The sequence below is a fragment of the Brachyistius frenatus genome, unplaced genomic scaffold, assembly GCF_029030835.1.
Source record: "Brachyistius frenatus isolate BFR_SWC_R1_liver_20210118 unplaced genomic scaffold, ASM2903083v1 Contig_10, whole genome shotgun sequence".
Taxonomy (NCBI): Eukaryota; Metazoa; Chordata; class Actinopteri; family Embiotocidae; genus Brachyistius; species Brachyistius frenatus.
The window spans coordinates 5,217,874-5,231,922 of NW_027210609.1; the positions used below are offsets into that span (position 1 = coordinate 5,217,874).

Below are 14,049 nucleotides of genomic sequence, written 5' to 3' on the forward strand. Positions count from 1 at the left end.
AACTGTTTATTATGGCTCAGAGATTTCCTGAGCTGTGTCTGAAATCGCCCTTGTTTAATTATTCATTTCTCACTATATAATCGACAATAGTGAGCAGTAAATAGGAATTTGCACCTCAAATCATTGTCATTTTACAGTATGTAAATGTTTTTTTTCCCCCAAAACTGTCAATCTCTTTATTTAAGAATGGAACCAAAATGTAGAGGTTATGAATTCCATCGTATAGCTGACAGTATAACTACATTATGTTTAGTTTCGCAGGTAGTGGTGCACTTGCAAACAGGTACACCACTACACCACTGTGTAACAAGAAAGGAGTTTCTAGACAGAGCAATGCTTCATCTGCATAAAGGCTGATTTTGCTTTGAGTGAAGATAACTTATTTATCTGTGTTATTAATGTCAGTAAAGTGAATAATAATACGTCCATGCAAGTCAGGGTCTTTGTAGGGCTTCGAGAGAAGCAGGACTGTTGCCGTATTCACAATTTCCGCAAATCTATGTTGAGTTCTGTTTTTATTTTGAAATGGAAAGCTATCATGTCTTGTTGTGGTTGTGCAGTTGAGAATACATGTTGTGTCATTCATAAATTGGGTATGTTGGCTTGTTTATTAGTGAAATACAGAACATTTGAAATTAGAGCTGTTGTCTTCTGTTCAAAATAAGTTGGTGTAGAACTCGGAAATCATGATTTACTTTGAGAATTTCTTATTTTGTTTCATAAAAAATGCCTTATTTTTTTTAATTTAATTTAATTTGCTCTGTTTTTTATTTATTTTTTTAAAGTTGTTGATATTGAAAATTGTAAAATCTGAGTCTGGAAGGAATTAAGTTTTCTTGATTATATGATTTAGTTAGAGTTTGTTTTGGTAGTTTTACAACTGTAATTAACAGGACTTACAGATGCTTGAGATGTGATTGAGTGAGGGGAAATTTGACTTTAAAATGGTGCACTCAAGATTACAAAACCCACTTCATAGAGAGTGATCAAATATTTATATGATGAAAATGATATCTATTATTAGTGTCTTTTAACCTTGAGTAGCCACATATTGATCTTCAGCATTTATATCTGTAAGTGTTTATAGAAATGTGTTGTTACACCACTGTTTTAAGTAAGCGTGACTGTAGAATATAACATAGATAGGAAAATAACTCTCCCATGTTGATGTTGCTTCAAGCAGTGTGCATTTAATAGATCCAATAAATGTGATAAACAGATTTTGGACTGAGAATACATTCATCTATATCAGCTTTTACAGCTCATATGTTGATACCAGGTCACTTGCATAGGATGGCGTGTTGAGCTAATGTTTATGTTTTGGAAAGCCTCATCATTAATATTTGAATTGAATCCATCTCCGTTCTCTTTTGGTTCCCCAGTCATAGTAAGTGTTTAAATATTTATATAGCTTTGAGCCAGGCCTCAAAACTTTTAAAAACCTAGAAGCTCAAATAATGTGAAACTGGTTTGCTGCTAGTCTTTGACAATACTGCACATTTGTATAGTTTTGTATCTCCTACAGTGAAGCAGTGCATGGAATGAGCTGTTAGATCTAGCACATATTCTGAGGAGACATTATTGGCAGTGGCACCCCAAGCTAATGCTTATGCTCCACACGCCCAGCTAATATTGAAGTAATAAATACAGGCCTTTTCCCATTTTAAATCAGTATTACACCGTGTTACAACATGCATACTAAGAAATTCGCAACTCTGTTTTTTTCCCCTGCCTATATGTGAGCTGACTAACAAAGTAGCACAGTTTGTTTGATATGAAACCATTCAGTCATTCAGCTATCTTCATCTTCCACTCAAAGGTTGTTCGAAAATGTGGCTATAAGAGTGCTGCTCCTAGTGGTGAAATCACAACATGGGTGAAAAGTTTTCCATGCAGATAATCCTGTGATTGATGTTGTTCCATTAGAGAGGACCTTAGGACCTTTGAGTGGCAGAGATGTGGCGCGACATGACGTCTGTGTCGTAGCCTCTAAACTCAGGTGACACTGACTGACAAGTCGCAGTGTCCACAGAACAACAGGCAGGCAAATAGCAGTCTGATAACAGACTTTAAGCTGACCACTATCCTCCGCTTTTATCTTCTAAGGACACAAACTGATGTCGTGTAGAATTACTGAAAACAAAAAGACGCAAGTCAAGTTTAAAGTAGCATCACAGCTGCCTTAAATTGACATTTATCCTATTCTCTATCAAACAAACAATTTAATATATAAAGTCTGGTTGGAGAAATCGACAAAGGCTATTAAAAAACAGAGATATGCTTTTGGACAATTCCCTGCACTTTCATCTGTCATTGTCTGAGGCGTTCTGCCATTTCTCCATATTTCAAGACATGCATCTCAGTAAATGCCACAGCACGCTGCATTTTAATGATCATTTTAATGTTTTTGTTTCTTGCTTGCTTGGCCAAATATTTACTTCAAAAGAAGCTTTTTGATTCCAACTGTCACAGAGTTTAATGATATCATGACGAGTAGCCAGTTCCTAACAAAGACAACACGGGCTGATGTGATCCTGCAAAAGACATGTAGTAGACCGGTGCCTCTTAAAAAGTGAGGTGTAGAGACTGACAGGAATGGGAGCGAAGAGAGCAATATAGGAAAATTATTGTGGGATGTATTTTTTAAGTGTATTCTTGAAGGTCATTGCCCTGCCTGTCACTGTGTACAAAACAACTGGATTTAAATAATATTTGTGGAATGTGACACCGAGAATAAAATGGCAAAAAGACAACCTTATTAATAATGGTGTAAAAATGTATTTTTAAATACTTTTTCTTGACATTCATTATTGTTTTTCCAAGTGACCTGAGTATATACAAGAGATTATAGCTTAAAAAGCAAAAGAAAGCCATCTTTGTTTGAATGAATTCAACAAAATAAACCAGGCACGAGTACCTTTTTGGACCAAATAAGCAGCACGTCTCCCTTCTTTAGTTATTTTCTTTTTTATCTCTTGACCTTTATCTCTCCCTTTTTACTCACACTCTCCCACAGTCAATGCGAGAGATAAATCCCACACTCCCTTTGTAAGTAATGCAAGAACTCCACAAGGAGATTAAAGTAATAATCGGCCTTCCTGTTGCTCTGGTCCAGAGAGGTTGCCCAGGAAGCTGCAAATTGGTGCAGTCACCATTAAGAACGTTCGAGCCTGTCATGCTAGCAGTAGATGAGACATTTGGAGCAGCAAGATCACAGGAGAGAGCAATGTGACAAGGCAAGAGCAACTTGCAATCAATATTCTCTGCCAACCACCTTTATGTATATGACCAGCAACATCCACCATTATGCGCTCAACCACGGTGCTTGACATAATTGATTTTGGCTGAGCTGTGTGTGTGGTCATGTGTATGAATCAGTGTATATGTAAGGGAGGGGGAAAGGCAGAGAGTGAGAATATGTGATTCGGTATGTGAAGAGGCATGGAAGATGTGTATGACAACAGCAGCGCAATAGATCTGCAGTTGTGAAATTGATTAAGAGCTTTACCTTTTTCATTAGAGATGCAATCAAACACAGAAGCACGGACACAGGCTTTAGTTTATCATGTATTCAACATCAAACACTGTGCAAGGAGTAGACTAAGTATTAAACGGTGCTGATACATGCCTTCAGATACACAGATTATCGTTTATCTATAAATGCCGTTTAATATACAGTAAAAATTTGAATTCTTTTTTGGTAAAAGTATAGAAAGTTTCCTCCAAAGAGAGGTTTGTGTACATTAACTTTGAGATCAAGTGCTACCAGCTTTCTCTTACTTTTCCTCCAGTGACAAATGCTTGACAATAATGAGAGGTTAAGATTTAAACTTGACATGCCACAGCTGGCCTACAATATTGTCTACAAAACAAATAACGATTCGATCTATTAAAAGGCACAAGTTCAAGGGCTACCAAAGATTAGATTTACAATCTCTGTCAGGAGAGATGAAAAATATCCCTAAATCCTTGTTGAGATCTCGAAGAGGATCAATGTGAGCAGGCCATTGGCTTTTATGACATGGCAGATTTTTCTTCCTGTTATACTTCATTCTCTCTCACCCTTCGTTCTCTGCCTCACTCTCTCGCCCCTCCGCTCTCTCTCTTGGGGCATTTATGTGGATGAGAGAGGAATGAATCACAGTAGAAGTAGTGAAGAAATAACTTTTCATGTGAAAACACCTCAGCTTTTATGGCTTTACTAAATGATCCATAATGCGGGCAGGGAGCACTCAGTCCTGCAGATTAAGGCGGGTCGGAGCGGGAAAGCAGCTCAGTGCTGCAGCCGTTAGACCCCTCCACTGAAGCTCGCACCAGTATGACACCAGCTGAGATAGGCACAAATCTCTTTTACGAGGCTGCCTCTTAAATAGCTGTCAGTCTAGTGTCTCACACGTGGCACACTCCTCCAGCTCCCCTCACAGTAATTGAACCATCTCTCCCAGAGTGCTGAAATGGTGTGGGAAGCCATTCCGACAGCCTGTGTTGATACCATTAAACCAAACTCATACATAAATCTAACTATATAGCTATCGTCACACACCCTCCGCCAAATCCTCCACGCCCCAGAAACAACCCGGCTAACTCCATTTCACCAGATGTGGTCCCAGGGTTAGTTTTCATCTGAATATTATTTACATTATCCTTCAAGGGTTGTTGTTCACTGCATAAATATCATTTGCTACACAGACTATAATATTACGGGGTTTTTTTTGGAGCAACTGTTGCTTCCCGAATGCTCTGAGCACCAAGACAGTGTTGTAGCAATGTCAGAGGCCTTCTTTGTTCCAGTAAGACAGCCCATTAAATACAAATAAATAATTTCTAAACTGCTGTTACAGTTACAATAATTATTGTACAATAATGATTGTACAATAATTATTGTAACTGTTAGTTTATTTTTTTGTTTATTTACTTTACATAATTAGCTGTGAATCCCACCTACCCTTTAGGATTTGTAAGTACTTTAAAGAAGACAACAGTAGAATTAGAAATATTACCTAAATATAGATGGAAAATAATGTGTAATAAATGGTTAGCTTTTAACCCCAATTACTTACCCAGTCAGTCAGAGGATTAAATTAATAACATATCCTCATTATAGTTGCACAGCAATGAGCCTGTCTCGCCCTTCGTGGTGAGACAAGTCACGAGACACACATTGCTAAACACTATTGGTCTCCTGAATGCTCCAATGAACCCTATTAAAACAGAAAAATTATAATTTTCTCTCATAATCTAATTATTGGACTGAAAGTCAGTTGTGTTTCATGTGAAAATGTGCATTTAAAAATTTGCACAAAGCTGACTTTTCTTTCTTACTGTTGTTTTAAAAGTGAGTCCTACAATATACATATCTACACATTAGTTGACCCTAAGCAGAGGCACTAAAGCAACTGGCTAACTTATTCCACAAGAAATACAAGTTGGCTCACACTAGTGACAAAATCAAGAAGCTCAAATGTGCTTATAAGAGAAAGTCCTTTGTCACCAACTTATTCACATTGGTCACGTTTGGTTAGAAATGTGTCATTTCTGTTGCCTCTATCATATAAGAACACCCAAGCATGATGTCGGAATGTAATACAGTAAATATCCACTTTTTCACACTATAGGGTCAGATAATAAACTAAAGGATGTCAGCAAAATAATTTAAATGTTAAGTTACTGTTTAAACATAAAAACAAATCTTAATGCAACAACACAGGGTATTTTCAAACCATTCATTTTCATCAAAAATGAGGATATATGAAGCATATAATATCAAAAGTTTTTTTTTTTAATATAACTAAACTAAACAAACTCATCTCAAACAGATGTGTCCATAATGGGAGACAAACCTGTATATTTTGGTAATTAAAGTTATTATTGCTACAGTGCATGCTGTCTCATCTGAGAGCAATTAGTGATTGAGGTTTTATTTGCGAGAGAAAAACAACTCTTCGGATAATGAATATCTGGAGCTTCTATCCATTAGACATACTTCTGCTGTTACTGCTATATGCATTACATTTCAATCTGAGAAAGTCAATAATTTTTATTGAAGTCTCACAAGTCCATCAACAGTCGAATCTGCTTAAGTGACGCCAACCACGCCAACAGACGCTGTAAGTAATGACTTATCCCACTGAAAACACTGATTCCCGGCCAAACTTTAATAAGAACCCAAGTGCCACACTCACTGCCCCACTTCTCTTTTTAATATAAACACAATAAAGAAGCATTTGCATTTATATAGTTCTTCCAAACAATCTGACGTTGCTGGCAGCCAGTATGCGGAAACAGCTGAGCATCAAACTGATTGTTACGTGGGGGAAATTACGACAAGGGGGTAATCCCTTTGTTGGACCCACCCTGGGGCCAACCAGGTAGGAGGAATTAACAAACCCCTGCCTGGTGCCAGTAATGAAAATGTGTGGCCCCTATACAGCCTTAGGTTTTCAATATGATAAGAAGGATATGTCATCCCCAACTGGAATGTGGCATACCTTGATCTTCTAAGGATCGGGTAGGTGTGTACTTTTGGAAATTTAGAATAGGCAATGACTGCATGGTTTGACTACGGATTTTAATTAAAAGCTCATTCTACCCTGGTTAATATGCAGTGCTTTAAACGCACTGGGAGCTGCAATATATCAGGGTTTAACAAAGAGCCACATAAGGTTGTTGACCAGTACCAGAATTCGCGATTCCACTGGTGGTGTGGAGAAACACTGATCTATATGACCGTCCATTCATTTTTGCATGTACTATTCTTCATCAGTTGTTTCTTAAAGATTCATTGTGTAGGGTTTATGGGATCTATTGGCAGAAATGGGACATAATATTCACAGATATGTTTGAATTAGTTGGAAAAAAACCAAAAAGAAAACGTGTTTTCATCACCTTAGAATGAGCCATCGTAAAGCAGGTCCACCATGTTGCGCTGCCATCTTTTCAACAGTTGCTCAGAAGGGACAAACCAAACAATGGGCTCCAGAAAGGGCATTTCATGTTTTTCTTGGTCACCGTAGATTCTCCGACACACTTGGGAGGGGAAAGGTAAAGCGAGAGTTTTTTTTTTTTAGATGGTTGCACTCTGCAACTTCACTGCTCGATACCACTAAATCTCACACTACTCCTTATAAGATAACATGCTTTTTTCAGAATTAGTAACAAAATGGAATCCTTTCATTTGTTTAACCAGCATCGTGCACGAGGCGGAGCGATTCATCGTGCACGAACGCCGGCCAGCTCCTGTACGCATACGGCGAGAACAAAAGTGTGCTTTGGGTGACAGCAGCGGAATAGTGATCCGAGCCATCTGATTTAATGGCTGGGTGCCTTAATGATAATCCGCTGGCTTCTCCCCCCCCTCCCCCCTATTCAGAGCTCCAACAGATGACAGGAAACAAACAGTGCTCTGACACTTCCCGCTAATTAGCATCATTAGCATACGGTCATTATGGAGCCGGACAGTAGCATGACAGGGCTCTGAGAAAGGCTACGTTGGTGACCTTTAGTGGACAACACCAGCTGTCAGTAATTACCCGTAGCATTGGCCGAAGGGATGGAGACAAAGACTGACTCCTTGTCCTTTGAGGAACTGTGGTGCCTAAGAACAGTTCCCTTTTTTTTTTTTTCTTTTTTTTTTATCTTCCTTTTCCTGTAAGTGAATATATTTATATAAATAATGTGCTCACATGCTGGGAGACAAGAATGCAGTTGTTTCATAACCTAAAAAAAAAAAAAAAAAAAAAAAATGATGAACCTTAAAGTTTTAAAAGCTTTAGGCTGAGATTTAACTAAAATCTGTGACTAAATGTGGAGACGCGCCTGCGTATTTGCTGCCAGAGGCTTGTGTAGGCACACTGTTGACAAATGTGCTACACTGAATGTGAAATAATGACTTAAACACTGTTGCTCTACAAATCCTAGTTTTAAGATTTCATGTGGAAATGACTCCATTCTCTGTATTCTCTGCCTAAATGCCAGTAATCACATGGAATTGTTTGATGTAGATTTCTTTAGCTTCCAACAGTCTTTGAAGATATAATATTGCACAACACCGTGTTTCCTTTCATCTGTAAATGCAACTTCTGTGCCGATTAGGCAAAACAACTTTGAGCACAGGCGTAGTGAAAAGGTAATTTGAAACATGAGAAAATGTGTTTGGAGAAGTATTTATATAGAGGTGAAATAGCTACCTGCTGCGGTGGTACCGAATGCATTAATCTTCCTCTCTCCTGTATGATCACTGACAAGTACGCATGAACACACACACAGGTGTGTGAACAAACTCTCTCACACACACACACACACACACACACACACACACACACACACACACACACACACACACACACACACACACACACACACACACACACACACACACACACACACACACACACACACACACACACACACACACACACACACACACACACACACACACACACACACACACACACACACACACATAACTGTTACTACATATGCGAGTCCCCCTCAAGGCATTTCTTGACCCACAACTTTACCTTTGTGCCTAACCTGTAATGATTACATTGGCCCTAACCTATAACAAATCTAAATTTGATCCATAACAACATGATGTAGCCTTTTAACAGCTACTCTAAAGAGTGAGGACAGGCTAGTATGGAGGAGGTCTGAAACTCGTGTTTGTCCTCGCACAGATGGAACCGGCACCAGTTTCACACAAACTCTAAGAAAACACCCACATCCTTGAGTCTAATTCAAACTCACTTTTTTGAATTTCACCACTTGTCTAAAATATCTCTAGTGGCCTCGTGTCACAAAAGTTGTTCTTTTCTTTTTGTGACGTTATGTTCTGTTTGTTCAACAGGGACATCCGTTATGAAGGTTACTGCATCAGATGCTGACGACCCTACATACGGCAGTAGTGCCAAAGTGGTGTATAGTGTGTTGGATGGAGAAACGTTTTTCACCGTTGACAAAGACACAGGTAAGAAACAAAACAAAAACATTCAACCTCATAGTTTGTTTTTTTCAAAGATTTGCTTAAGCTCCATCTTCTTACAACAGTACCTGAAGCAATCTAAAGTTCAGAGGCCATCATTTCCAAATCAATCGTAATTTGTGGTCAAAAACACAAATTCAATTGGCCAAAAGCAAGCAATTTTATGAAGTTTTAGCCAATAATTTCTGGCTTCAATCACTCAAAATACCACATGGCATAAATCATTTGAAAACTCAGTGTTTAGTGCCACATTCAAATATGGAGTATTCTTGAAGATTTACTTTTGTCTAGTATGTAGGCAACAGGCAACATAAACATAAAATAACATACATGTTAATTATGCTTGTATTAAAAGGCTTTATCGTTACCATCCAATGTATTTGTTTAGAATCTTCTAATCAGACTATCAGACCAAATGCACAGTAAAGAATACAAATTAAAAAATGTTTTGTCTCGCTATAGTGCCAAGACTGTAAGAGCAGAAAATGTGCCTAAGTAATCAGCTATATATTAGAATCCTGGCTTATATTTCCACCACATTCAGATTTTAACTTTTGAAAAATCTCCCCCAGCTCTACATTGGAGAACTATCTATTCTTTACTGGTGTGGAGCCTATATAAGTGATATAGCCTGACCCACAGTCTTTCAGGAGTAACTTAGCAGCAATGTTGCCTCCAAATGCCTCCACCCTTCCTCCTCCCCCAGGGAAAAGCACTAAAGTTTTAATGATTCCTTTTTTGGTCTCCACCACTTTGATTTGGTCAGCCTATGCGCCTGGATGATAAATGGCTCTGCCTTCGTGGGACTAGCCAGGAGACTGGATAGTTTATTCCAGCCTCTGCCTCACGACCTCCCCACCCTCTTTCCCCATCTTGTAGGCAGACAGGCCAGCCTAATAGGTGCGAGTCAAGAAGGTCAAAATAAAGAGGAGACAGACCAGCTGTGAAATCTGCCTCATTAATATCACTCGCTCACCTTGACAACTAACTCAATAGCAAGTCACTGTTTTCTTCTGTCACTGTGGCCGTGCTGGAATTGTCTGTGGTTGTTTTCGAGTACCTGAGTCAAAGGGGATATTTTACAAGTACTGAACCATACTCTGTAAAAATAATTATTTATTTCCTTCAAAAGTACACCAAATCACAATAACATTGTATATAAAAATGATAGATAATTGTGCTGTTTACATGTACGTGAAAAAAAAATCTTATTTTTCTATTCTATTACTTATTATTCAAATGCTATGTTGTCGATAAAAACTCAGCAGTAGAGCAACTACAATGATAAAAAGTAAATAATTTTTTTTTAAAAAAACACCTTTACCTTTCTTCCACAAGTGCAGTATCAGATATCAACTTCAATGTTTCGAAAAAAGGGAATAAAAATTGGACTCACCTGTATATGTATGGATATTTTTCATATCCATACATAATAACAATATCCATCTAACATGCAGTACAGTCTACAGTGGCATGGAGCACTACAGAGTCTGCCTATTGGCTTCTAATTGCCTTTCATGCCAGCATGTGTGTTCTCTAATACACCTCAAGCCTCTGCAATTGCATTATTGCAGCACGCTGCTGTGTGCTTCTTAAGATGCAAAACACTAATCTGTGGTTTCACCGGCTTCACATGGTTCCATGTTGAATGATTGGCTTTTTGGTCAGTGCTAACACAAAGCCAGTTACCTCTACTTCTGCCTCCTTGCCAAACACACAAAGGGGAAAAAAAAAAAAAAACATGCTATGTGTATGATTGCAGTTGTTGAGAGTGCAGAAGAAGTGAAGTTTTTGTGTTTTTCCATGCCAGAGCTGTAGATTTGTCCACTGCAATGTCAGAGGGCAATGGCACCTCCCGTGAAAATGTGAGTGCAGCAATATGTATGGATCATCGGCTTCTGACAGTGCGCACACAACGGCAGAGAAAATGACACGGTGTCAGCCGCAAAAGGCAAGCTGATACATCAGCCTGCCAAAACGACCTCTTTTCAATTTTTATAGTCACCGTGAAGGCCCAAATGGCAGGACAGGTGATTTTGTAAGTACACAGCAGAATTGGATATCCATTGTCTTGCATGATGAAAACAGAAAGACAACTGATGTGGAAAAAAAAATAATAAAAAAAAAATTGGAATGTCATAATTTATTTTTTGTATTAATGCAATGACTTACTAGACTGAACCTCTATTTCACAGCTGGTATACACGATTCTATTACCCAGTTAGATTGGTTAATATTGAGGATACGTGACATGCATTGGAACATGGAGCGCATAGACTTAACTGGCTGCATTGATACAGTATGTAGACTCAGGCAAATATAGGAGCTACCATAATGTTTGAGAAGTGGTGCTGTGTACCTGTTGCAGATTGGGGCTTTACTCTGGACAGCCCTAATTTAGATGCATTCCCTTTGGCCTTTGGTACATGAAAGAGAAGCATGACATATGTCTCCCCCTTTAAATACACTGCTGCATGTACTGTATTTTGGCTCCTGATAGAACATGGCCCAGGGCTAAATGTGACTGGAATCAGTGAGTTGTATATCCAACACAATGCAAACCTCTGGGAGTGAGACAGCACACCAAGACCTGGAAATGCATCAATAGACTCTGATGTGAAAAATCCCAAGGGGTAAAGTGGAATTATATTACTACTGCACAGTAAAGCAGCCAGCAACTGATACTGCTGCTGCTTGGCCAACAAGGATAATGTCTCTTTTAAATCAAGGACCACCCTGTCCTGGTTTCTGAGACTGTGTGATATGGGTATAAAAAAATAAAAAAAAAATTTAAAAAAAAGAGACCACAGCGTACTGACTTCTTGTGCAACCAAATGTAAACTTCACACATTCTTTCATCCAGTATTATCCATAAATCTTATCTAACATAACCTTTTACGAGCCCTGCTCAGGCTGATGACAGATAGCCACAAATGGCTTACATTCATTTGCCATGGTGACCAAAATTGTTGATCAGTTCTTTGCTGTTCTGCTGATATTCAGCTGAAGGGTTCGAACTGCACTTTGACATGTTTTAATAGTTCTTTAAATTGGAAAACTACCATAGCTTAACTCAGTCAAAGGCCTGTTTTTAAATGACCACTGAAATGTAACAGAATTTGCCCTCCCAAATAAATGAAACTTTTACATTGGCTTTGCCTCTCTGAGATTCCAAACTGACTTTTTGCTTTATATTACTCTCTCTATGTGCTTTGCTTGCTTTTTGGACATCCACTACCCAGGCTGGAGCACAGTCCTACCACTATGGAAGAGCTCTAATACTGCTCAGGGTGGCTGTGGCATGCCTTCATTCTGTCTCCATATATTATTCAATTTAATACAGCTGAGCCATAAAATGGTGTATGTGCAGAGGTGCAAATATGACACCATCTTCCCCATTCAGCCTGTCTGAGTGGGAAGAAATGGGATGTGATGCACTTGTGCCTCCATAATATAGTACTAAGCAGAAGTTGATATTCAAACTGAGAGAGGAAATATAGTTGGTTATTGCATAAGTGCTAACCACTAATATAACCTTTTCAATGGCATCCCTCACTAACTACTCTTCCTCCCTCTCTCTACCTCTCTCCTTCAAACTCACCTCCATACCTCAATCATTAGGAATCATCATGACCGCAGTGGCAGATCTGGACCGCGAGACGCAGGATCGTTATGAGTTGGTCGTCAAGGCAACAGACATGGCAGGACAACTGGGTGGTCTCTCTGGCTCCACCACGGTGACCATAGTGATCACAGACGTTAATGACAACCCGCCGCGCTTCCCACAGAGTGAGTATATTCCACACATTGTCTTACTTTAAAATGAAAAAGAGGAGGTGAGACAGGACAAGAAGGAGAAGACAGTTGGAAATGTTTGAGAGTGTAGAAGAAATAAGTGACACTATTTTGACTGAAAGCAAAGACAAAGAAATTAAAACATGAAAAAAGACAGACAATATATTTTGTAACCTACGGGCCAGTGACACCAATAGGCAGACGTGAATGGCTGCCGTGCCGTCCAAGAAAATCATCTAAATTAAATTTACGGACGAGTTGAACCAGCAGCCCATAACAAAGTAGTCTATCCAATGTGGAGAATTGATGCATTCCACTGCACATTTGATCATTCTTTTTAAGCAAGGCTCACAAGAGGATTAAATCAGTGCAGCTGATTGTACAGTTTAATGTTATGGGTTTATGATGGTGAGTTGGTTTTTGGGCTGAATGGTTTTCACCATTTAGTGTAGCTTTTCCTGCACACATGCTCAACAGGTAAGCTTAAAACTTGCTCCTAAAAATCTTTCCTAACCACATAAACACACCCAATTCTGTTGAAAGATACCTTTTTTTTTTTTTTTTTTTTTTTTTTTTTTTTTTTTTTAAATCAAACAGATAAAGAGTTTGGACACTGCACATGTTGCATTCTGGATGTATAGCACCAACACAAGTGCATTCCATGGACTCATGGTTTCCCACCCTTTTTTGAAATCATAGTTCTCTAATACGTGACATATTATCCTGCTAAATGCTAGTCCTACCAGGATAATAATTATATGCCTAAATAGAATAGTCTATACCCTTCTCGCTTTCATTTTAGTTCTTTATACTGTCCCCTTTTTGGATGTAAACCAACACCATAACCCGTAACATTATTACTTTTCTTAAAGCTGGGGGTACAGCATCTGACAGTGTGGTTGATTGTATTTGATATGTCTCCACACACCTTTTTTTTTTTTTATAGCTATATAAATCCCTTTTTCATCTCAGTAAATCATATTTACCCAGTCAGAGGGATAAACCCTGCAGGATTACAGCAACTCCACTGTAGGGTACGGGGAATAGATGGAATTTGGAATGCAGTTTCGTAAATAAGATGCAAAGAAAGATGACATATGGTATATGGAGGGACTTTGATGTTTTCACATAATTTCCCTCTGGGGAAAGGAAGAGTTTAATCTTCTTACTTTTCATCTTTATATCTAGTTCATAATGATCTCTGGCAGATCTTGTAAATTTCCCTTCATCTGTTTTGTTATTGAAACAGTACCTTCCGATTTGATTGACAGCAC

General features: G+C 38.6%; 1 protein-coding gene across 1 annotated transcript in view; it reads left to right on the forward strand.

The window, feature by feature from the left end:
• LOC138616609 (cadherin-22) overlaps positions 1-14,049 on the forward strand; it is a 148,267-nt gene that overhangs the window by 95,420 nt on the left and 38,798 nt on the right. The window contains exons 5-6 of the mRNA XM_069691046.1: positions 8,846-8,965; positions 12,602-12,769. Coding sequence (XP_069547147.1) covers positions 8,846-8,965; positions 12,602-12,769 — 288 coding nt within the window. The remainder of the gene's footprint in view (positions 1-8,845; positions 8,966-12,601; positions 12,770-14,049) is intronic.